The 25,698-nt window shown below is 38.1% G+C and overlaps 3 protein-coding genes across 6 annotated transcripts; all 3 read left to right on the top strand.

Annotated features, from left to right (window-relative positions):
* Nucleotides 1–1,867: 1,867 nt before the first annotated feature.
* On the top strand, nt 1,868–5,212 carry LOC131330768 (galactan beta-1,4-galactosyltransferase GALS1). Its single transcript, XM_058364489.1, has 2 exons — nt 1,868–3,191; nt 4,384–5,212. The coding sequence occupies exons 1-2, from the start codon at nt 2,056–2,058 to the stop codon at nt 4,718–4,720; spliced, it is 1,473 nt and encodes a 490-aa protein (XP_058220472.1). The 5' UTR covers nt 1,868–2,055; the 3' UTR covers nt 4,721–5,212.
* Nucleotides 5,213–11,536: 6,324 nt separating this feature from the next.
* Nucleotides 11,537–13,907, top strand: LOC131330767 (protein RGF1 INDUCIBLE TRANSCRIPTION FACTOR 1). Of its 4 annotated transcripts, none has more exons than XM_058364486.1 (5): nt 11,537–11,724; nt 11,999–12,063; nt 12,234–12,440; nt 12,551–12,766; nt 13,206–13,907. In XM_058364486.1, the coding sequence occupies exons 2-5, from the start codon at nt 12,061–12,063 to the stop codon at nt 13,530–13,532; spliced, it is 753 nt and encodes a 250-aa protein (XP_058220469.1). In that variant the 5' UTR covers nt 11,537–11,724; nt 11,999–12,060; the 3' UTR covers nt 13,533–13,907. The 4 variants fall into 4 exon arrangements, with proteins under 4 accessions (XP_058220469.1, XP_058220467.1, XP_058220471.1 ...); XM_058364484.1 differs by having other exon boundaries at nt 11,961–12,063; XM_058364485.1 differs by lacking the exon at nt 11,537–11,724 and adding an exon at nt 11,752–11,815 and having other exon boundaries at nt 11,961–12,063.
* A 7,492-nt stretch (nt 13,908–21,399) lies between these two features.
* LOC131330766 (uncharacterized) lies at nt 21,400–22,576 on the top strand. Its single transcript, XM_058364483.1, has one exon. The coding sequence runs from the start codon at nt 21,522–21,524 to the stop codon at nt 22,272–22,274; it is 753 nt and encodes a 250-aa protein (XP_058220466.1). The 5' UTR covers nt 21,400–21,521; the 3' UTR covers nt 22,275–22,576.
* The last annotated feature ends 3,122 nt before the right edge of the window (nt 22,577–25,698 follow it).

The raw sequence follows: 25,698 nt of genomic DNA, 5'->3' as shown, positions 1-25,698 counted from the left end.
TAGTGTTAAATTAAGTAAGGGAGAAAATAAAAATCGGTAAACTGAAAACCAAAATAAGACCAAATCGGTAATTTGGTTTGGTTGGTAGAAGTAACGATTTGGTCAGGTTTGAGTTTTGGTAAAGCTAAAAGAAATCAATTTGGTCCAGTTTCTCACGTTCCAATCCGGAATAAACCGGACCAGATCAAATTTACATATATACATGTAATAAAAAATTGAGGTATTGATAGGGAAGCATTTGCGCACAAAATTAAGAAGCCCCTTAAGTTGACAACTACTAATTGAAAAGTGGCACATAGATCACCCCCCTCAGCTGGTTAGCCAGGGAAAACAGCAAAAATACAGTTTGGTTTTATTGCAACACTGTCACACTTGAGGATGACACTTTACCTCACGTTGTTATTGTTAATTTAATTTAATTTTTTGACATGAACGTTGTTATTGTTAATTTAATTTAATTTTTTGACATGAACGTTGTTATTGTTATGGAACACCAAATAACAACTCATTATCAATTACTCTAATGCACTAATAACATACTCCTATTAGGGGTGTGCAAAAAAACCGAGCTCCGACGGACCCAACCTGACCCGAAAGGTTTCGGGCGGGGCCGAACATGTGGTTCGGTCGGGCACGGGTCCATTTTTTGAAAAAAATCAGTTTTCGGTTCGGGGCTCGGGATGCTGTTTTTCTTACCCGTCCTGACAAAAACCCGACCCGACCCCCCCCCCCCCCCAAAAAAAAAACCGGTTATGCGGACGGTTATTCATCCTCCTTCGGTTCGGGGACCAAAAAATCGATAACCGACCAGTCGGGTCGGATTCGGGGCCGACCCCGACCCGTCCGACCCGTGCACACCCCTACTCCTATACTATAACAAGCCCATTGACAATAGTAAACGCATCACCTCCTCTCTCCTGCCTGCTTCTCAAAACAGAAAGAGAAAGGAGGCTAGTATTTAGTGCAAGTTTATTGGTTGTTAGGTAAAAATGTTAGTAAACAGTGCATTTTTTTTATTTTACTTATTCATATCTCTTTCAACACTATATCAATACTCTCTACTTTACCTATCATTTATTAAAATATTATTTCTTTTTTTGGAGAGAGAGAGAGAGAGACGAGGAGGAGAGAAACTAATTGTTTAAGAATGACACATGAACAGTACATAGGTATTAATAACTACCCATTTCTTCAAATCTATTTTACCTTCTCTTTTAGCTCATGCTCATCTAATGCAAGTGACTTTTTGTGTTTTTGTTAAATAAACGGTCTTGCTATTGTCAGCCCACTGGGCTGACGATAAGCACACTAGAAGACAAAGAAAATACGTATTTTTGTGTACTTTTTATACCTTTAATACACATTCACACACTCATTATTGTCAACCCATTGGGCTGATTTTAGAATTTTCCTTAAATAAAATAGCTTAAAAATACATTTATGTCTCATTTGGTAAACTTGCTCTTATAGCCCGTTCCAGAACACCTTCTTAAAAAATAAGTAATTATTTCACATTTTCAAACTAAAAAATAATGCAAATGAAAAATAATTTTTTAATTTTTTTGCACCGTATTAAAGATCTCATTGAGATTTTTAAAACAAAATTCATATTGCATATTTTTAAATTTTTAATAAATTTATCATTTTTGAGCTTAAAATTATTTTTTTTAAAAATAAATTCTTATTTCGCGTCGCGAAATGGCGCCTTAGTATTTGTTTCAAGTGAGAGAGAGAGAACCCCATCAGCCAAATCTCGCCCATCTCTCTGTATAAAACTACTCCATACCACCCTGTGAAAGTGAAAGTGAAAGTGAAAGTGAAGGGAAGTTGCAGTGGCAATTTCGTAAATCACAGTAGATCTATCTCCATTTCTGATTAACTACTGGAGACATCTTTCTCCTCGCGCTCGCTCACTCATTGAGACCACGGTACTACTGTCGGCCGAGTACTCCCCCATTTCCCCCATTTCCCCCTTTCCTTTCCATCTACTGTAAAACAAAGGACTCTGTAATACTCCCCAGTGGCCCCCCTCCCCCACTTCTCGGAAGCCGGAAAATGAGAAAGGAAGGGCCACCGGCGGCGGCCAATAACGTCGCCAAGATATCCCTGTGTTTCGAAACCAAGCCCTTGGTGGCCACATTGCTTGCCCTCACCCTTGTTATGGTCATCTGGAACCTCCAACCTTACTACGACAACATCCTCTCCTCCTCCACCAGACCCTGCTCCTCCCCTTCCCCTCCCCTACCCACATCCCTCCCAATTACTACAACCTCCTTAGCAGCAGCCCAAAACACCAACAAGAAGCTCCATACCGCCCCCAAGACCAAGACCCAAGTCGACCCAAACAAGCGTCTCTTCTCCGCCTACGGCAATGCAGCCGCGCTCTTCGTCCAAATGGGGGCTTACCGCGGCGGCCCACAAACATTCGCCGTCGTGGGCCTGGCCTCCAAGCCCATCCACGTCTACGGCCGCCCCTGGTACAAATGCAAATGGATCTCTAACAACGGTACAGCCACTAGGGCCAAATCCTACAAGATGCTCCCCGATTGGGGCTACGGCCGTGTCTACACCGTCGTAGTCGTCAACTGCACCTTCAATGCTAACCCAAACCAGAACAACTCCGGAGGGAAGCTGGTCCTCTACGCCTACTACGGGGAATCGCAGAAGAGGTACGAGAAGATCATTGCCTTGGAAGAAGCACCTGGGTCGTACGACGAGTCCAAGTACAGGCCGCCCTACAAGTACGAGTATTTGTACTGTGGGTCGTCCTTGTACGGGAATTTGAGCGCGGCGAGGGTGAGGGAGTGGATGGCGTACCACGCGTGGTTTTTCGGGGAGAGATCGCATTTCGTGTTCCACGACGCCGGAGGAGTGTCGGCGGAGGTGAAGTCGGTGCTGGAGCCGTGGGAGAGGGCTGGGAGGGTCACGATTCAGGACATTAAGGAGCAGGATGATTACGATGGGTACTATTACAATCAGTTCCTGGTAGTCAACGATTGCCTCCACCGTTACCGACACGCTGCCAATTGGACATTCTTTTTCGATGTGGACGAGTATATCTACTTACCTGATGGGAATACTCTGGAATCTGTTTTGAACGAGTTTGGGAATAATAATACTCAGTTTACGATTGACCAATATGCCATGTCCAGTGTACTCTGCTTGAATGATTCTACTAACGACTACACCAGGTACACTATTTACTATTTCCTTCCTTAATTACTACTCCCCCATATGTTCTTTTGCATGCCCTGATTAACCTACCTACCTGTGAATGAATGAATTCCTTGCATGTATTGCTTCAGATTAATTTGGCTCTTTTTTCTACCTCCTTGTCTGATAATGACTCAATTGACTTTCTCGGCTTCAAATAAATCGTAGTAGTGAAGATAAGCAAGCGGCTTGTTACTCATGACACTTTTACTTTCATGTGATCATTTTGATTGATGCACTTGACATTTGTTTTTTTTGTTTTTTCCATTTTTGCGGGGATTTTTTTGGACGGAATGTCTTCATTTCTTGATGCCTCCCATCTGTACTCTATAACGTCCGGAGCAAGCGTTCGGTTTTGTCCTTCAATTTGTTTCTTAAACTTACAAAAAGCCAACGAACACAACCCCGCCGTTCTATGTTCTTGCTGAGAATCAGACAATGAAAACAAAGGGATCTTAGTTTGTTCACCTCTCCCTATTCGCCCTCTTTGTTGCTAATGCTATCTTCAACTCCAGCTTCTTTACCCTCTATTCTTGGTTCAATGAGGAGCTGGTGCTCAAGATTACATGCTTGAAGGGACAAGGTTTATTAGAGTGACCAACACACTGTTATATCTCTGGGGCTTCCATGGCGCTTCTCCACAATCATTAACTCACAAGGAGACCCATGGAAGCTCTTATGTTTTGGGCATTTCTTCGTTAGCTTGAACTTCAATACATAACTCTACCACATTGGAGCATACTCTTATTTTGAGTAGATTTGATCAAGGTACAAAGGCGTGCCAGTGAGACCACATACAACATAACTCAAACCAACCTAGTGCAAATTTTAAGAGGAACATTGAAGAACTTCAATCTAATTGGAGCCCTTGATATTTATCGATTTGAGCCATCTCTTAACAAGTAATCGACTCCCAAATAGTAGGGGCCTCTATCAAGGATATGTACAACGGCTCCTTCACCCTTCATTTCAATAGCAAAGAAACCATACCGTGTGTAGCAATTGAATTATGAGACTTCATGTCCTTCCACAATTTATCTATTTTGCCGTTTATCTGTTTGGCTTTTGTTTTATTTTCTAATCAATGCAAACATGCTTCTAATTTTGTTGTGGATATAGCATGAACGAATGGATGAAGAGAAATAAGCACATAATTTCTGTATTGTGCAGGGAATGGGGATTTGAGAAGCTGTTGTTCAAGGACTCGCGTACGAATATCTGGCGAGACAGGAAATATGCCATACAAGCAAAGAACGCATACGCAACAGGGGTGCACATGTCAGAGAATGTGATAGGGGGAACGTTGCACCAGACAGAGTCCAAAATCAGGTATTACCACTACCACAACTCCATCACCATCAACGGAGAGCTCTGTAGGCAACTCTTGCCCACGACTGCCAAGGACAACACCACCTGGTTCGACAACATCCCATACGTTTATGACGACACTATGAAGAAAATCACCCCCACTATCAAGGAGTTTGAGCGCTCTTTTTCCGTTCTGTGAAATTTTCTTGTTATGTAGATTTCTTCTCTTTCAAGAAAGGGACTTCCTCACCTACACCAAGCAACAGTCTACTGCCTTCCTGATTGAACCGAACATTTTACGGCGAAAAAGTCTGTCTGTCTGTGTGGTATGGTGGTGCTTGATGAATCAATCAGAGTGAAAATCAAGAGTACTGAGGTTGGTTGGACAGGTGCTATTCATTTTTCACAATACTCCTCTGCCTAGGACATAAACCACTCACCTCATCCCAATTTGGAGCTTTGGCATAATTAGTATGTGGAGCAGTGCTCTGTTATTACTTCCATTCGTCCGTAAAGGTAGATTTTGTGTTATAAGTTGTGGGTTCATGAGTTTGTTCCTTCTATAGCCATACATATTATCTATACTAATAAGGTACTAACGAATTGTTCGATTCTTCTCCTTGTAATTTTTTTTTTTTTTTTTGGGTATGTAAATGGACTATTATTTCTATTGAAGATGTCTTTTTGTGTATTTTTGTCTACTAACGACTCGGGGAACACTTTTTACTTTGTGAAGAAGGCGGGATAGTGGTGTCGGTGGTGAGATTGCTGAATCAAAGCATGTACTGTATTAATGTATGCATAACGTTGACTAATGCAGTTTCTTTTTTTAATTCTCGTCATAGGGAGGGGCCCGAGGGAAAGATGCTTTGTTAGTTTAGTTTTAGATTAGACATGCGTTGATAGAGGGAGGGAGGGAGGGAGGGAGGCACATGCTTGTACTGTAATTGTTTGTATCAAATGGGCATAGTTAGCTTAGCTAGCTAGGAATTAATGACCACTATGGTATATTTTCAACTGCAAGGCTAGGCTACGCTACCATGGTATATATTTTCATCGGACATCATGATTCATGAATATATAGCTGGGCCTTTTATTTCATGATGATCTTATTTCATGCCTTAAATTTAGGAAGATATATCTATATATTATGATTGACAGTACCAAACCTATTATGGACTGCATCCAACACGATTAAAAAAAGAAACCTGGGAACCCATAACATGCCGGCATTACTGGGTTTTTTGTTTTCCAATGCTTATTAGCTGGAGATGTTCTCAGCCTAATCAGTTTTCAAAAACAGTGACTTTAGTTTAGTATTTGACCAAATATAGCAATCAATGCCGTTGCCATCACCATCACCTCTCTGGCTTAAGATAATACGGCATGCATGCTTCGGGGGGGGGGGGGGGGGGGGGGGGGGGGATTATTGATGGGATCTTTCTTTGAACCCTACTAGCGAGCTACTTCCATCAAACATCATTATTTGATCTACTCCTAATTACTCTCAAATATGCTAACAGCTCCCTTCACCCATCTCTCAAATATGCTAACAGCTCCCTTCACCCATTCAATGGTCTTTTCAATTGTTTTGATTTAATATTTGATAGATTCGTATTTTTTTAAAAAAAAGTAAAGAGATAAATTATGATTAAAAGTAGTAAAAAAAAGGAAAATCTTGAAATTTTGATAACATTTTTACTTCCATCCATATTTTACTATTTTTTCTCTACGATTGATTAATTGTAAAACTTTGACAAAAGAGCTTAAAAAATAAGATCATTAAGAATCTGTAGAAAGCTCTGCTCACAATGCATCGAGCAAGTCAATCTATATAGTATTCAACTTACATAGTGAATTTTGTATACAAGGAAGATACAATGTATACAAATCAATACAAGAAAGGAAGGAATAAAATCAGGAGAGAAATAAGCCATGTGCTAGTATCCAATTCTGCAAGATTTTTTTTTGACATTCGTTAAACCTAATCTACTCTATCCTTGAGGACTTAGGGAGGGGAATAGGTGCTTATGGGAATCGAACTCTGCTCTTGTGCATGGGAGTACAAGGACAACTATACTCCACTCCACTTGCCAATTCTGCAAGATTTATGGACTGAAAATCTGTTGAGAATTAGGCACAATATGTAACTCTGCAGTTTACCTATTCGCACTTGATTTGTAGTTCAACCTTGTGTTAAGTTAGTTCCTTTTTGAACATGTATCTTCTTCATCACATGTTTGCACTACTATTCATGATGGGGTTCGGAATTGGCCAAGAGGCAGGAGTGACCTTGTTAGGGATATTATTGCTTCGACTCCCCCGGATCTTGTTCCTCGTATGGATAGCGAAGATAGTGTTACTTGGTCTTTAAATGCTAATGGCTGCTACTCAACTAGATATGCATGGTCAGCTCTTCGGTCTGTTGCTCCAGAGTTGGGTTGGTACAACTTGGTTTGGTATAAGAAATCAGTCCCTTGTTGGTCTTTTATTCAAGGGATTGCCATTCTGAGTAGGCTACCCATGAAAGACAGATTGGTAGCTTGGGGTGTTCTGATTGATAAAGGACGTGTCTTATGGTGGCCAAGAAAGCCATTTGCACTTGCTTTTTACCTGACAGTTTTTCTCTTGGATTTGGCTGAGAATTAGAGATCGTTGTGGGGTTCCTCCTCATGCTGGGGATTTGGATTCTGAAGTTGAATGGGGTACTTCAGACTGTAGAAAGGATTCTGTCCAATATCTCCTTTTCAAACTTAGTTTATCAGCTACTTAATTACTATCTATCATATTTGGAAAGAGAGGAATTGTAGAATTTTCCAGCAGAAGGGACAAGATATCACAACTGTTGAAAAGCTGATTATGGAAGAAGTGAGGTCGATCTTGTGTGGTTTCATGGAGAAGGATCCCCAAGACACCTGGAAACATCAGAATTTGTGTGGAATGGGGCATTCCAAAGATGGTGTTTGAGCCTACTCCCCGTTTGATAAGGGTATTAACTTTTAGGATTAGACTACCAATCGGCAATCTCAAGGGACTACCAATACCTTGTTTGGTAATCTAAAATGGGTTGGGACTATTAGTCCTATGGACTTCCAAGATGAGCTTTAGGGGGTATACACAATACTCTCTCACAATTGGTATTGATAATCCAATCCCAACACAAACGATGCAAAATTACTTTTCTATCCTTGTTTATTGAATAAATTAGTTTTGCATAAGGGCAAAAATGAAAATGTATACCATCAATCCAATTCTATCCCATGTGAAACAAACATGATATTAATAATCATCTCATCTCATCTCAAACAAACATACTTTTTACAAATCCTTTCTCATTATCAATCTCTTCTCATTATCAAGCCTAATCATAATCCCATCTCCTTACGAATTCTAATCATTTATCACTGTTATCAAACGAGGCTTTATGAGTCCATGTTATGGTTCATGATCAAGTGAATTGCCAGTTGTGTCATTGCTCGGAATATCAACACAAAATGTTCAGAAGCAACACAAAAAGGTTAATAATCCAAAAAAGAACTATAGAGTGGTGCAACTTACTTTCTGGTGGAGAAGCCTTGACTGTCACTTGAATTAATGGTCAGTTTGTTTAAAGCTAGCTATTTTTTGTGTTTTGATGAAATGCAAGTTCAGACAGGTTAATTATGTGCGTAGTGAACGATTTGGGATTAGTATTAAGACAAGTAGATTACTTTAGCATGCAGTTTTTCACTCCTTTTTCTCTTTTCTCGATGAATACATACATTTTGATCTCCATAAAAGAAACAGTATATATTAATACACTCTAGATCTCCTTAGGGATTCCAGACGGATATTTCTTACTCCAAAGAAAGTCCAGATCACCTTGAAATCCAACACTAGTACGTTGAGGTTTCTCCTCTGTTAAGGAGTTTCCAATCAGATAGACCTGGGCATCGATCACATTGTCAATAATCCAGTCCCTTGATTAAAGAAATATATTCCCGATTACCTTGTGCAATCTCTACTCCTAACTCTCTTTGGAAGCTTTTTAGTCTTAGCTTTATGGAGAAACAACAGAGTTCATTTTTTTTTTTTTTTTTGAGACTACCTTGTGCGGCTGTTTCCTCATAAGAAATTGTTGGGAAGGCATCACAAAGCATGGCTCGATCCACTCCCGTCTACATGATCAATTTGACCTTGTCGTTCCATGTCAAAAATAAATTAATAAAAGCTTAGAGTTAACTACTACTCCGTAGAATAGTGGTCAAGACCGAGTGTCAATCCGCAGGGATAGATTGACTAAGGTACTATAATTCGATTTATTTTCAGATTAATTCGAGCAAAGTTTGGTTGTTTGAATTTGGGAGAATTTATTAAACTAAGAAACAATTAAATTAATGGTTTGTAACTGATGGGGAGAGAATCTAGGGTTCGAATCCACTTCGACCACGTAACTCGAACATGCATAAGCAAGGTCAATTATTCGAATCAGAAGGATTATCGTTAGGGCTTGCAATCCCTTCCGATAATCATCAAGAAAATAATTAATTGAGTTGTTAAAAGGTATAGAGTATTCCATAGCACGGACTGTCTCAGAAGTATGGTCTAGTTGCCTAACGGCACGGTCCGTCTTACGAGTATAATCTATCTCAGAACTTCAATTACAAGCAATGAACACTATTGTATAACTCGTATTTGAAAGCATGCATACAAATACTCAATAGATTAAAGCCATTAAAATCATTCCATTCAATTGAAACGGAAAGGGTTCTTAGCCATACAATCGATTCGAATAATATCCCAAAAACCTATGCACGAAAAGAAGTTACTTAGCGCGAAGCTTCATCTTCTCCCTAAATAATGAGTTTAGCTGGCCATGGAGAAGAAAAACGTGCTTGAGATTGAAGAAAATAAGGAAGACATGGAGTTTCTCCTTTGAAGTTGCTCTTGCCTCTCTCCAATACGTCTAAAACAAAAGTCGAACCCTAAAACAAGTTTTGGAAGGTCTATTTATAGTTTATCTCCTTAAAAATTACAATAAAATGCTGGTAGACGGAGAAATTAATTTGGTGTGCTGTGAGCTGTTTGTGCGAGAAGGGCCCGCTGGTCCGGACCAAGGCTGGGCTGGTCCGGACCACATGTGCTGCAACCTGGAAAAGTGTTCAAGGAGCTCTGGTCTGGACTAGAGTGATGTTGGTCCAGACCAGAAGTGCTGCAAACTGGATTTTGTCTCCTCTTTACCTCCCGGCCAGCTTCCACTCCTTGCTCCTTATCACCTCTATCAACCTCCATTTCACTACTTTTAGCCTCCAACGATCTCCAAGACCTGCTATCACGAATACTAACACAAAACATACTGTATTAAATAACAATGGAAAGGACACACAAAGCGTAAATTAAAAGGATTGAATGGGTACTTTTCGGCACCTATCACACCCATCAACTAAAACTTTGCTAGTCCCTAGCAATGAAAAGAATTAAACAATAATGAAAGCAATGAAAGAAAGGACATTTTGAACCCCCTGGTGCTCTGGTAGATTGAGTTGAGTCTTGTGAGAGTTATCAGCTGTGAACACCCACAAGCTATCCGGATTTCAGTCTCCTAGGTATATATCCTGTGGAAAGCACTATTTATTTTCTTTTCTTTTTTGATCATGTACGTGAGGACCGGAAAGCATGTTCACTGCAAACATACAAGACGGTGATGAACATGGAGGTTGAATCATGATCACTATAAAGGCTGTCGAAAATAAACTTGGATATTCAACTTCGATAGATGTCAGACCACTCCGGCATGAGCAATCAAGATGTAGCTTCCAATCACAAAATTAAAGCAAGCTAGCAAAGTCTATCGCACGTTACAGCACAACACCATGAGAGTACTTAACCAACCCCCCACACCACGAGGCTTAGCAAAATTAAAGCAAGCTAGAAAATCCTGTTAGTGTTGCATTGACAACTTGATCATCATGGCAAACAAAGTAGCTAATGTCCCTCAATGGTTATATATACTTTCATCTTTGATATACATATCGATATCTCATCAAGATGATTTTTTGCATAGATACTCTACATCTACGAATCCTACAAGATAAACAATTCAAATTATTGCAATGCACGGGACCCACAATGGGTGGCGAAAATGGTGCGTTTTTCACCTAAGTTGGAAAGAATTTATACTCAAACAAGTAAATGTAAGTAGCTCTCAAAAGAGAAACCCACAGCAACAAACTTTGTAGAATTTTTGTTGAACGTTAAACCTATTACTGTAACGTTTTTCTTGCCAAAATCTTTGCAATTAACTAGTTTTTTTTTTTTTTACGCTGTGAGGAGCGAGAGCTCTTAGTGTGAGTTCCTTGTAGAAACTTTATCTATAGCCTATGCACTTTACACAAATTATTTCCGCTATTTGAACTTTTATAGGATATACATAAATAAAATGACGATCATCGAATTAAATTCATATTTTGTGGACTTTACCCGGCCCGTTTAGATAATAAGGAAAACTTAGCCTGAGTTGTGTTAGGGTGAACCACGTCATGTTCTCCGTGGTCAACGGTTGATGAGAGTAATAATAGGTCGAAAGGGGCAATAAAAGGGAGAATATGGGCCGTGAGGGTTTTTATTAGGTTCTTTTGCATCCGTCAGATTCACAATGCGCTTGGTATTAATACTCTTGGCACGTTTCATCTACTATATATGAATGCTATTTTGCCAGGTTCACCATAATTTTGGATAATAAATAGTGTTGTTTTGTCAAAAAAATGTTAAAGAGTGTTGCACCCATGTTGGGTGCTCTCTCTCTCTCACTCACTCTCTCAATCTCAAACGACAATTTTGCCATATACTATGAAAAAGGAATTGGCATTTGCCAAATTTGAGAGAATTTGTTGTTTGTTGGGGCAGCACCTAATGAAAAATTGCACGTCATTTTAAAAAATATAAAAAATAAAATACTTTTGTCTTTTTTGATTTCGTTTTTTTTTTTTTTTTTTTGGAGTGTAGCAATATTTGTGGAGCAGTCGGTAGAAATGGAAAATTCGTGATAAAACCTACACCTACAGTATAAGCTAGAATAGAATAATACGACCGCCATATAAACTGCTTTCATTTCAATCCTTTTCCTCTTTCTGGTATTTTCTCCTTTCTTCGGGTGCCTCTCGTTCAAACAACCACCCTTTGTCACTGAGAAAGAAGAGAGAAAGAACTTCTCCATATCTATGCGTAATACACGTCTTCTTCCATTCACTCATAAACACTGGCATATAGTATATCGGCATATATGTATCAACGGAAGATTCCTTTTTTTTTTTAGGTTTGCAGTCCAATTATTTTAAGTGGCGGTGGAAGCTAATTCAATTTCCTACATTATTTTCTTGGCTTTTAATTGTTTGTTCGACTCTTAGTCTACCAAGAATACTGAATAACGTTTCTTTTTTTCATCGTCGATCGGCTTCCAGTTGAAATTTAATTTGGGTTTCATCTTGTATTGAACCAGAGGCGGCTACCGATCATAATACTCAGCAAAACCATCAGCCCAGGTACTAGCACAAGAAAGTCATGGTACTCGATCATTTCTTTCCGTATCTATAGTTTCTGGAATACTATTTGTTTTTTCGTTTCCATTTTCACATGGTTTGTATCAGTGCCAGATTTGTTTGTGCTAGCAGTTTCGCTAATCATGGAGTATATATTTTTTACTTTTTTTTGGGGCTTTCTATTTGCATCAAAAGGTGAGTAGTCCAATAGTGCGAATGGGGGGAGAGGAGGATATGGGTCCGCCATGGTTGAAACCAATGCTGAAAGCCAGCTACTTCAATTCATGTGCAACTCATGGGGATTCCAATAAAAGTGAATGCAACATGTACTGCTTGGATTGCATCGGAAATGCTTTTTGTTCTTACTGTTTGATCCACCACAAAGACCACCGCGTCCTTCAGGTTATTAGTCATTCCCCTCCATTGAGTATTTCTGAATGGTTTGATTCCTCTATTTGATATCCAACAAGTGCAGGATTCTGTTTTTGACTTTAAGGGTTTCATGATTGCAGATAAGACGGTCATCTTACCATAACGTGGTGAGGGTAAATGAGATACAAAGGTACATAGACATTTCTTGTGTCCAGACGTACATCATTAATAGCGCCAAGATTGTGTTCTTAAATGAGCGGCCTCAGCCAAGGCCTGGAAAGGGAGTCACCAACACTTGTGAGATTTGTGGGCGAAGTCTCCTCGATTCCTTCAAGTTCTGCTCTCTCGGCTGCAAGGTGATTTTCCCGCTTTTTTTGTTGTTGTTGTTGTTCTTATATAGATTGCTCATACGATTTTCGATCACTCCCAAGACGGGCTAACATTGTGCGGCAGGGCAGTACTACAAACATTTCTTCAACCACATGTTTGATCCAATTTTGTGAACAAAACATCATCTGCTTTAGAAGTTGTTTCCTTTTATCCTTTCTTGGTTCAATCTATTCAATGTTAAGTTATCAATTCAAGCCACTCAAATGTGTTCGATAAATTTGCTTCAGTTGGTGTAGCTTTCAATCTACTAATTTCATTCTTAATTAATAGTTGTTCATTCGCGTCTTCTATTTCTTGGGTGTAAGGTGGGTCCTTGAAATGCTTTAATTTGGGGTGTTTCTATAGGGTTTTTTTTTTGTTGACAATTTGATCGAAAGCTAGGCTCCATTTATTTTGGTGGTGTAGCTTGGAGGTATGAAGCGTGGTGATCCAGAGCTGACATTCACCTTGAGGCTAAAGCACAATAGGGATGCATTACGTGGCGGATTTGAATCTGATGAGTCGTCAACCCCAACAAAGATATGCAGGATGCATATTTTTAATCGCTTGGTGGCTGGTCCTACTATTTCATCTGATGATGGCTGCAATGATGGTGGTGGCGGTGACAAGTTCTCGTACTATACTTCTGGAGATGAGGAGGCTACGAACTCCATTTCTCCTGCCACTCCTCCCATCTTCAACCATCGGAATTCCAGAAGGAGAAAGGGCATCCCTCACCGTTCACCATTTTGATCAAGGAACATAAACAACTCAGTATCCACATCAATCGCGGCTTGGGGGTTTCATGACACGGTACAAAGAAAAGGAATGATGTTATGTTTGTTAGTACTAATCAATACTTGTGAATGGTAAAAGAAACATAGGAAAGAACAAAAGGCAAAGTAAATTGTGGAAATGCTTGGTGTAAATATATTTGCATATAGGTGAAGATACATTCCATATACTATGCATTATTACTGTCCTCTGTCCAAATTATAGATAGTATGTAGATGTAGATTATAAGTTGTGCACTGTGGGTATGGAAGGACAATAGAAATATTGTATTGTGACATGTACAGAAGTTCTATTCCTGTGTGTGTGTATATATATATAGGTAGTGTTTGTAAAGATTGCATGTTATCTTTCATCGGTTTCACTGCTTTGTTTGCCAATGTCAATGCCTATGGCGATTGAGCTTAGGATTTGAACCTACGACTAATCAGTTAACAGCCGCCACTATCTAAAGAGAACCGTTGCAAACAAAGTAAAAAGAGGTCATTTGACTTGGAGCTTTTTGATTGTGGCTTGAATACTTATCTGACGTTGGTAGGAGATGTTAATGCGCTTGGGAATGGGATGGAAGAACAAAAGGGATGGAAAAATATATAATCTGATGCAACTAGCGTTAGTTCCTGACTTTATCGGTTCAATTTGCAGCCGATGCTGTTAGTTAAGCCCCTCTGGTGGCGTGCAAAAGGAATTCATTCGCCTATTAGTGATTTTGCGAAGCCATCTTAATTGGTGGCATTCTCCCAAGTATTGTGGAGTAATTATTTAGATCAAAGATCCATTCATGTGACGGTACCTCAGGAACACTTAAATTAATAATTTTTTAGCGGCGTTGTAGATTTTCCCTCTTGTCTCTCTCCCCCGTCTGTGTCTGTCACTCTTTTGGGGGAGCTTTCAAGTACACTTCAAAGGGAAAAATTTGCAGTGCCGAGAGCAGGTATCACTTGGTGTATCCAAGCCGTCTATTACAATTTTGGACGGCTCGGATTTGGAGAGAGAAAGTGTTGAGGTGAGTGGAGAGTGAGGGTTTCAATCTGAATTGTTCAAAAATATATTAGACGGACCGAATGTGTCGAGCGAATACCAAGTGAAATATACCCACCTGGCACCGAAAAATTTCTCACTTTCCCCCCCCCCGGGGGAACATGCACGCAAACCCCCAGTAGTTTACACATGCAATTAGTAGAGTAGAGTATAGTTTTCCTTTCCACATGGTAGTAGTATGACACAAGTGGACAGCAGAGCCGTGAGCAACTTTGGGAACTACTCTTCTAAGGGGTAAGGGGGACCCTGGGGGGAGGGGGGTGTGGTTTGGTTGTTACACTCCTCCCTCCCTTGTCTCTTCTTCACACGTCTCATCATCGGACCCCACTTGGTCCATTTTTCTTGTACTACAACACATTCATGGTTCCGTGCTATCCTCCTCTTCCCACTGGCTAAAAGTTAAACTGGACTAGTTGAGAGAATCTCTCTCCACCTGTCCTATCTAATACACGTCGTGTCGATTGAGAGAGACACGCACACACTGAGAGGGAGAGGGGGACAGTGTTTGGCAGAGAGTGAAGTTTATGGTGGAATATGGATATATATATATATATATATATATATATATATAAGCAATGCAATGTGACATACTACTAGTTTACTGGAGGAAGCTTTATTTCTCTTTTTCCCTAATTAATATTTATTATTCCTACTAGTATAAACATTAGTTTCAGTTGTTTTCATGCATGAATCATGATGACGCCTAGCTCGTCAAAGTTAAAACAGACAAAAACAGCTTAATTTGATAAGCAAACGGTAGTAGTGTTTGTAATTGGTTTGTTGACAAGGCTCTCTCCCCTCCTTTTCTTAATTTGGTGGTTTGTGTCCATACCACCAGTCCCTCATACGTGTCTTTACTCTACTAGCCAGCTTTGATGTCCTCTCTCAAAAAAAGGTTAATGAAATAAATTTTCATTTATCATCGCATGGGACTACTTAATTAGCTTTACAGTTACCAAATATATATCTCACCATATCTTGTTGAAATGCTCAATACAAATTTGGTTAAAAAAACTTTAAAGCGCTATTTCACTATCTTAACCCAATTGACATCTTTCATTACACTTGCCAAAACTGTATTGGTAACCGTTGGATGGATATTTTTTTTGGTAATGATGTAGGTATTTGACCTTAGAACTCTTTATTAATTACCTTTGCACCCTATCATATTGAAAGAGTGTGAGCGTGAAAATCAATTTTTTTTTTAAGAAACTAACAATTTTACTAGTAGATCGTCACATAGCCTAAGTACCGTCGAGTTGATAGCTATGTGGTTCTCCATAGTTTTTTGGCGATTTGTGTATTACTCCTTTTCTTAAGTGGAATAGAGTAAAATAGGGAGCATTGTTGGAGAAGTTAGTTGGAAAAGTGGAACTCTAAAACAAAATAGGAAAATCGTTACTATTAACTGAAATATATACTAATAGAGTGTCGCTGGAACGTCTGTTGAGGCCCAACTCAGGTTATAGACTATAGTATGCCCAACAACTAAAAAATTGATCGATCTCTGATTGCAAAGCAAAGGTACTCTTGGGCTAGAATTTTTTGGAATGCGCTAAGCGCCAGTACATTGCTTAGGTCTTAGTTGTTCAAAAGCAGACCCGGCCTCTTGGGCTAAACCGGTGGGATGGGCTCCGTCCGTTAAATTCTAAAGCTTAATTTTTTGCTTAAGGAAAACCTGATTGATTATTATTTGGCTCCGATGAGTAGCCCAAAGAAATGATGCCATATTGACCGTCTATTTCACTTTTCATCAATTCGTTAGATCTCAATAAAAAAAGAAAAAAAGAAAAGGTAGAACCATAGATATTTGTTTACATCATGCTTGTAATTAAATAGGTGTATAAGATAAGTCATGCGGTATTCGATTTTGTTCAATTTCTGCTTAATTGTATGTATGCATATAAAAAAATACAAAAATGATAGAGGTACAGAAAATTGGGGACCGAATCCGGACCGACGGCCGCCGGCGAGCCATCTCCGGCCACCGGACGGCCGATCCGAGCCGTCCAAAAATTCTAAAAAAAAAAACCGAGGGGCCCCTCGCGGGAATCAACGTCATCCGAGGTGTGTAGGGTGCTTGATCGGAGCACCCCTTTTCGTGTGTATATGTAGCACCCTACACACCTCGGATGACGTTGATTCCCGCGAGGGGCCCCTCGGTTTTTTTTTTTAGAATTTTTGGACGGCTCGGATCGGCCGTCCGGTGGCCGGAGATGGCTCGCCGGCGGCCGTCGGTCCGGATTCGGTCCCCAATTTTCTGTACCTGTAGCAGCACTCATAAAAATATAAGCAAGACCAATCTACTGTAGTACATGATCAAGACAAGACTTATTATTATTCTCATTCCACACTCATCAAAGCAATTTTCAAATAACATATACTCCTAATTGCCCACATTCAAACAATTTCCCACACTGATCAAGACGAGAGACTTATTGTCCACATTCTCATTGGCAATCCCAATAGTAGGAAGCTGTTTTCAAAATAATACACTTCTCAGTTCATACTGTGTATATATAGTTTAATACACCTTTTTTTTTTTTTACATATAATATATATAATACACATTTCAAATACAACAACCACACGTTTTCAACCTCAACCATAGTCCCTTACGATCGAAAAATTAAGACCCTCAACAATAGCCCTACGGACCATTTTAATGGGAAAATGACAGCCTAGAACGTGTTTTGATTATTAATGCCCATCAAGAATATTTTTAGTATTAACAAATGTTCTTAGCTTATTCTTGGTAGGTATTAATTATCAAAACACGTCCTTAACCGTCATTTTTCCATTTTAATTAGCATTTCTTTCACAATGACGGGAACTTGTCTTGGCTCTTAACACATGTTACAAAGACTCCCAATCTTGGATCGATCTTACACCGATAGAGAGATATATATTGATCCCGTATTTTTATGTACATATATAGAGCTTGATTTTAAGATACATCATTAGTAAGAGGGTTTTGTCCACAATTTGCAAACAACATCTGCATGTCGATCTCGGCGAAAACTTGATAAATTATGTAAAAAAAATTACAATATGTACTCCTTTTGTTTTGGATTAGTAACAGTCAATTACAAAAACTCGTATAATTTTATGATAACAAATTAAAATACTTATGTAGATAATTTTTTAATTTTCTCGCACCTTTGAAAAATTATATGCGCAAGTACTATATTATTTTTATTTGAAAATTACAATTTTTTTTGTCGTGGACTATAAATTTGGGACAGAGAGAGTATAAGAGTTGACATACTATCAGTTTGGAGTGCGCATTTGAAAATGTCAAATTCTCATATACTATCAATGAATTAATTTGCCGCATAAACCTGCAAAAAAAAAACAATAAAATTGACATCCCCATAATTTAGAAATCAATACCAGAGATAAATCTTTTGGTATTTCTCCCTCTGTCTCAGATTGGATGTCAATTTTTTATATGCGTGTTAATTTCAATTCCTTATATCTTTCAATATAGATTTAAAAAAATAGGAAAAATTTCAAAAAAAAACCCCTGAACTTTCTGACAACTCGCAAAAAAACACCTGAACTTTCACTATTAACAAAAAAACACCTAAACTTAGCATTCCGTTAACAATTTGACCCCTGCCGTCCAATTCCGTTAGTTTGTAACGGATGGAGCTAACGGAAGGCGTTAACCTTTTTATTTTTTACTTTTTACATTCAAAAATTACTTTTAACTCTTTCTTTTTTTATTGGTAAATAAATATGCAATAAATTTTTTTTTCTTACTATTTATCGAAAATTACTTTAACCCTATTTTTTATTTTCAAATTTTACCTTTCCCCCCTCTCTCTCTCCCCCTTTTTTTTCTTATTAGAATCGACTCCACACCACCAACTAACCCCACAACCAACCGCCTAAGCCTTAGCCACAATTTCAGAAATTCAAAAGTTACAAATAGGGAAAGTAGTAAAAAAAAGAAAAGGTTACAAAGAGGAGGTTAAAAGAACTTTTGAATTTTTGAAATTGTGACTAAGGCTTAGGCGGTTGGTTGTGGGGTTAATTGGTGGTGTGGAGTCGATTCTAATAAGAAAAAAAGGGGGAGAGAGAGAGGGGGGAAAGGTAAAATTTGAAAATAAAAAATAGGGTTAAAGTAATTTTCGATAAATAATAAGAAAAAAAGAACTTTATTGCATATTTATTTACCAATAAAAAAAGAAAGAGTTAAAAGTAATTTTTGAATGTAAAAAGTAAAAAAAAGAAGAAGAAGTTAACGCCTTCCGTTAGCTCCATCCGTTACAAACTAACGGAATTGGACGGCAGGGGTCAAATTGTTGACGGAATGCTAAGTTTAGGTGTTTTTTTGTTAATAGTGAAAGTTCAGGTGTTTTTTTGCGAGTTGTCAGAAAGTTCAGGGATTTTTTTGAAGTTTTTCCAAAAAAATATACAATATGGGTCTTATTTGCTAGCTCTCGATTAGTTCTATTATACAAAATTTTTAAATTCATGAAAAATATTATAGATTGAAAAATATAAACGATAAAAAATAATGCGAGTTTCAAAAATTATCATTTTTTTGAAACAAAATGAGTATTTGGTTTTGGCAATTAGAAATGGGCTTTTTAACCTTTTTGGTCCGTAATGTATCAAATTCGGACCATTTTGGTCCCCAATAAATGAATTGGACACATTTAGTCCCCCATGTTTCTAAATGTGTACCGATGTAGTCCCCACCAATCACACCGTTACCTCTAACGTTAAAACAAGGGACAATCTTGTCTTTTCCCCACCCCAACCCTATTATCCCGCCAAAACCATACACCAACCCACCTGGCAACCCCTTTATCCTGCCAAAATCATACACCCATTATATATACATTACCTGTGAAAAAAAACAGAGTACACCAGTTTCTTCTCTCTCTTCCATGGCTTCTTCTTCCTCTGCAACTACCCAATATGAGTACCCCACTTGCTTGTGTGGGAATCCAGCCCCCCTTTGAAAGTCAAAGACCATTGCTGATCCAGGAAGACGATTCTTAGGGTGCGCCAATTACGAGGTATGAAATAAAGCCACAAACTATATACTGAAAATAAAAACTACAAGTTTACACAATAAATTGCAGGTTTACACAATTTTTTGTTAATATTTGCAGATAAAAGAGAAAAAATGCAAATACTTCTATTGGGTTGATCCACGGACAAGGAAGAACGAATTGGAGGCAAAGAATGCTAAGCTAGAGCACCGACTAAAGGACATGGAAAAAAAGAACCAACAACTAAGCAAAGAGAACAAGAAGTTGAAGAAGAAATTGATGGCAGTGGAGGCTAAAATGAACTCCTACAAATTATGGTGTATTATTCTAATGGTTGTATGCATTATTGGTTTACAACAAAAAATGTTCATGTTGGATCCTCTGAAAGTAAAAAGACAGCTTTTGGGACCACACCCAGTGACAAAAATAACAAAAAATGGCCACAAAGCAATAAAAAAAAAAATCCTTTTTTTACCCTCCACTACATAGATCCTCTGAAAGTAAAACATTAAAGACTCACATGATTTTATACAAAGTACCCATACACATTCACATATATATATATATATATATATATATATATACACACACATTATACAAAGGGAGGAGTTTGTTTCTTCACATACAAAAAAATACTCCTGTATACTCCTACGGCAAGTGAAATACTCCTACCCACAGTTGCCGTCAATGGCATGACGTGCAATCCCGGCTCAAGCAACGCTAACTCACACGAAATCATACAAACACGAGCCAAAATCCATGCAAACAAACCAAATCTTTCCAAATATGAGAGCAAAGAGCAATTTTCGTACCTTTACCACCAGTATTGTCCATGATCCAATCTCGGATTCTTGTTTTTTCAATCCATACAAACACGATTTTGGGTTGAGATTTGGTAAAGCTCCCCTCTGTCAGAGTTTTTCTTTTTTAATCCGTCGTCTGAGGATAATAGGGTTAGGGGTGGGGAAAAGACAGGATTGCCCCTTGTTTTAACGTTAGAGGTAACGGTGTGACTGGTGAGGACTACATCGGTACACATTTAGAAACATGGGGGACTAAATGTCTCCAATTCATTTATTGGGGACCAAAATGGTCCGAATTTGATACATTAGGGACCAAAAAGATTAAAAAGCCATTAGAAATGAGTCTCACCAGTGAGGCGCAGCACGTTTTTTGTTTTTAGTTGGACGCGTAGCACGTCACGGCTTAGGTGGAAAAGCGATCAATAAGAAGAAGATTCTTGCATGGAGAACAATTATTATTATTTTTTTCTGAAATTGACTCTGCTCTCGGAGAATACTATCCGTTCCAAAACGATGACAATTTCAAATTCAAAATTCATATGCTTATGTAAATAATTTTTTTATCATTATGAATTTTGTTTAATAAATCTCATTGAGATTTTTAATACGGTACAAAAAAATTAAAAATTAATTTTCATTTATATTATTTTTAATTTTGAAAATGTGAAATAAATATTTATTTTTTAAGAAGGTGTTCTAGAACGAGGCTTAAACTACTCCGTATTTTGTGAATTTTTGTACATAGCGTACAAATACTAACCAGTCTCCAGTCAGCTCTTACGTCTGCCTGCACCTTTCAAACGAATTTTTAATTATATATATATATATATATTCCTTCTGTTCTGGTAAATAACGGTACGGCATCGCTTACGTCACAGTCATACTTGGCCCTTTGCTCTCACTCAATTTCTACGAGATCGCGTCCCAATTTCGTGCCTTTTTAAATCCCCCAAACAGATACCATTCTCCCCACTGCCTCCTTTATATCCATTCCCGCGTTCCCACTTTCATTTCCCATCTCTCTCTCTCTCTCTCTCTCTAGATCTCTCCCTCTCCCTGTTTCCAAAGACGCACAATCAACATAAATCAATCTCGAGATGGGTGGTTGTTTGTCCTCAACAGCAGCGGATCAACCAAGTAGGAGTGAATCCACACATCGGCGTTGTGTAAATGTGATCTCAGCAAATGGGGATCTACACCAATATACAAGTCCCCTGACCGTGTCTCTAGTCCTTGAGATGGAAGTCCAAACAACACAGCATGATGATCACCCAAGTAATAATTCCAACTTCTTCGTCTGCAACTCAGACCGCTTGTACTACGATGACTTCATCCCGGCCTTGGATGCACAAGATCAGTTACACCCCAATCAGATCTACTTTGTGCTCCCCGCTTCAAAACTTCAGTACCGCCTTACTGCCTCCGACATGGCTGCTTTGGCCGTCAAGGCCAGTCTCGCCCTCCAGAAATCAACTACTAATACTTCCACCAAACATTCTTCTTCTTCCTCCTCCTTTTATATTTGGAATCGTCGGAATAACAAGTCGGCTCGGATTTCCCCAATATTAGTAAATCATGTCAACAGTACTAGCAGTGATTCTTCTTTTGTCGATCGCGATTACATGGATGAAAATCGTAACGGGCAGACAGCAACTACTACAATTAAGAATAAGGGAATCTCCATCATCTCGGAGAAGCAGCAGCCGGCAGCAGCGTTGGGGGTATCAAAGTCGGGATCGGTGAGGAAGTTGCACAGATATTCTTCTAGACGGGCTAAGATGGCGGTCCGTTCCTTCAGGATCAGGTTGACCACTATTTACGAAGAAGCTTCCGTCCTCCAATTTTATTAGACTAGTAATTCATGACTAGTAGTAGACAATTCTCCTTTTTTTTTTTTTCTCCTTTTTGTTTATATGAGAGGCAATTAATTAACAGCCGCGGCAGAATGCATGGTAGAAAATCCAAAAGAAAAAGTAATCCTACCTTATAGAAGGAGTAGTACCTCTGTTTTTTGTAGAAATTAAATTTGGTTCATGAGAATTAAGCAAGCTTGTCTTTCCGCATGTGACCAAACATGCTTCCTGTAAAAAAGCACTACTACTTGTAAATTAATGTTCTAGTTGTTGAATTCATGACTCAAGTGTTATCTTAATGCGTGCATGGTTTTTAACGTCTTTGTGTTTCTTTTTGTGGATGCATCTCCTTTTATTAATTAGATAGAAAACTGGAATGACGTTAGAGATAGTTTGCATTCGCTTTCACGTTCTTGTACCCAAAAATAATTAAAAAAAGAATTAAATGATAGGTACCGTTTAAGCTAGGCGGGTTCACATATATACCACACTTCACAATAATTGGATTAGATTAGCTTTTATCAGGTTAATTAAAGTTCTTGCAAGAGTTTCAGTTAGTAACATAAGTAAAAATATATAGCACTCTATATCGTTCATGTCTATGGCAAGTCATTAGTCTTTTTTTTTTTTTGACAAGATAACGGGTATTCTCTTTAGAAACAAATCAACCAGTTAAATCTTTTTCCAAAAAAAAAACCACCTCAGGCGGATTAATACAACCTGACTGATTAACAAGATTTTTCTTAAGGCATAAATCAGCAAGACAATGAGCCACTTTCTTAAGGCATAAATCAGCCAGGGCGCAAGTCATTAGTCTTGACTCTCAAATCATAAATGGTGACATAAAGTGAAGGGTTTTTTTTTTATGACAAAAGTAAGAAGTTGTATTAATATAAGCCTAACGGCACTTGCAGTACAGAATTCATTATAAATATTTTGGACAAAATCAAACTTATCGTCTAACTGATATAAATTAAGTGAAGGTTGAACTCACATTCTTTATACGTACATAGCTGGCTCACTATTAAAATGTACGTCTTTTGAATTGTAACAAAATAATATGTTTACATGTGCGGAGCTAGAAAATAGTTAACCTGAGATGAACACAAAAACAAATTTAGACAAACAAGAGATAACAACTAGTCCATTTAGGTACCAGCACGGGAAATGAAAAGAAAGGAAGGAGAAAACTCCTCAATCATCCCTCTACTGGAAAATAATCACTATTTCTCAAAATAAGTCAACTTATTTTACTTTTTTTTTTAAAATGATTATTTCTCAAAATACTTAAATAAAAGTAAAAAAAAAATTCCAATTCCTCTCGTACGAATAAATAATTTACAAAATTTAGCGCAAAACTAATAAATAAATAAAAAAATTCAAATAATAACAAATCAACTTATTTTATGGTAAATTTAAAAGAACACAACCTAAGAAAGATGTGGTGTTGTAAGTGGTACATAAAAGTCCAAAGTGAATGAGAATAAATTCTATCAATCATCGGTGTAAAATTTCTTTTTTCCATCACCATCTATTATGGGCTCCATCGAGTGTCTATCATTGCGATCTGAACCGTTCATATTTTAAGACCCGTAGCATATAGTATTGCCATGCAAAAAATCAACTTGATTGGAAGTCAATAGATATATCAAAATTTGAACTTTGGTTTATAAAACGGATGATCTGATTTTTGTCAATAATAATAAAGATAAACTATTTATTTTACAAAATAAAATTCAAATTTTGATATTTTTATCAATGTCCGATCAAATTTATTTTTTACATGAATGGAGTACAATATTATATGAAATCTACAATATAAATGATTCAAATTAATAATAACCACACGGTAGTACAAAAAAAGTGACGTCCACAGCCATTTGGAAGAATTTATTAAAATCTCGTCCAAAGAATAACAGAGGAGAGAGAGAGAAGTGAGGAGCATGACACGTTCATCTGCGGCCCTACTACGCGGAATGGAAAGTCCAATCCTTTGATTGGTTTTACTTGACGCGGAGCTTTGGTCCTAGTGTCATGTGGGGGTGGGCGTGGGGGTGGCAAATTCCATTTCCCACCATCGTAATTGATGACGTCACGTTGTAATTGCAATACTACTACTTCCTGTTTGGTTGGTTTATAATACAGAAGCAAGGGCCGGTTTGGATGCAGTGATGTGAAGGGGGATTATGATATCCCCCTCCTAATACGTGGACCCGTGCATATGGCGTGGTTTGGAAAGTCCAAAATTATGGTGGATATCTTAATACCCTTGCTCCATAATCCCCCCTAATACCCCCTGAGGGGGGCTTACACATGGCTATGGTGGGAGTCGGCTACGTGGAATCCCCCCTTATAATACACCCTCTCTCTTTCATTTAACTACAAAACAACTTTATCCCCTCATTTTATACCTCATCCAAATCATGTATTATTTAATCCCTCTGTCACATCAATGTGGATCTACTCTTCTTACATAATACCCCATACTATCCAATCACCCATTCTTACATAATACCTCCAAACCTAATATCTCATCCAAACGAGCCGTAAAGTATATGTGCAACGCAAAAGAAAACTGAAACTTTTATTATTCGGCCATCAGAACCAGTCCTGACTTTTCGGAACTTAAAGCGAAAATTAAAAATATGACCTCTTTTGTTATACTATAATAAGGAATAAAAATGTAGGAGAAGCCCATATAATTCAAAAAAAAATTGGAAGCCTAAAACAGTCGCAATAGTTATTTTAGCTCATGGCCGGCTCTGTCGGCAATCATACTACTCCGTCATCTTGTTTGTTTGTTTGTTTTAATTAGATTTGTGATATGTGCTTGAGTGGTGAGCTACAATAATCAAATACTATATAATCTCTTTTGGAAAAATCTAAAATCAGCTCATTGGGCTGACAATAAGAAGTGTGAATGTGTATTAAAAAGTGTAAAAAAACATATAGAAATATGTGTTTTTCTTATTCTCTTGTGTGCTTATTGTCAATCCACTGGGCTGACAATAGAAAGACCGTTCTCTTTTTGCCGACAAAAAGGAGAGACAAGTAGTATATCTTTTCCGTAACTTGAATATTCTTTCTTTGATTAAAATATTGTTAAAACTGCTTATTTGCTTGCAACAAACCTGCCTTTCAACCACAAATTTGCAATGCTAAGCGCGCTCTCTCTCTCTCTCTCCAAAGTCACCCTATTTTAAAAAAGTTGGTAAAAGATGATCACCTATAGCTTCCCAATAATCGGTCTAGAAAAGAGATTATCATTTTTTCTTATCCGCAAAAACACCTTGAAGGCCTAAAAAAGAGTTTATCATCTCTTAAACAAAGATTGTGACACAAGAAATGGCACTATGATAGTTTTTCTTAGGGGTGGCAAACGGGCGGGTTTGGGTCAAATTGGATAAGTTGTTAGTGGGTT

This window comes from Rhododendron vialii, chromosome 6a, assembly GCF_030253575.1.
Source record: "Rhododendron vialii isolate Sample 1 chromosome 6a, ASM3025357v1".
NCBI lineage: Eukaryota > Viridiplantae > Streptophyta > Magnoliopsida > Ericales > Ericaceae > Rhododendron > Rhododendron vialii.
Note: the sequence above shows the minus strand (reverse complement) of the source record. Positions and strands in the feature narration are given on the sequence as shown.

What these genes read in the sequence shown, in the direction of transcription:
- LOC131330768 (XM_058364489.1), top strand. Translation starts at nt 2,056, where the DNA reads ATGAGAAAGGAAGGGCCACCGGCGGCGGCCAATAACGTCGCCAAGATA. An exon ending in TCTACTAACGACTACACCAG is followed by an intron (nt 3,192 to 4,383) that starts GTACACTATTTA and finishes TGTATTGTGCAG; the next exon opens with GGAATGGGGATTTGAGAAGC.
- LOC131330767 (XM_058364486.1), top strand. An exon ending in AAGACCACCGCGTCCTTCAG is followed by an intron (nt 12,441 to 12,550) that starts GTTATTAGTCAT and finishes TCATGATTGCAG; the next exon opens with ATAAGACGGTCATCTTACCA. An exon ending in TCTGCTCTCTCGGCTGCAAG is followed by an intron (nt 12,767 to 13,205) that starts GTGATTTTCCCG and finishes TTGGTGGTGTAG; the next exon opens with CTTGGAGGTATGAAGCGTGG.
- LOC131330766 (XM_058364483.1), top strand. Translation starts at nt 21,522, where the DNA reads ATGGGTGGTTGTTTGTCCTCAACAGCAGCGGATCAACCAAGTAGGAGT.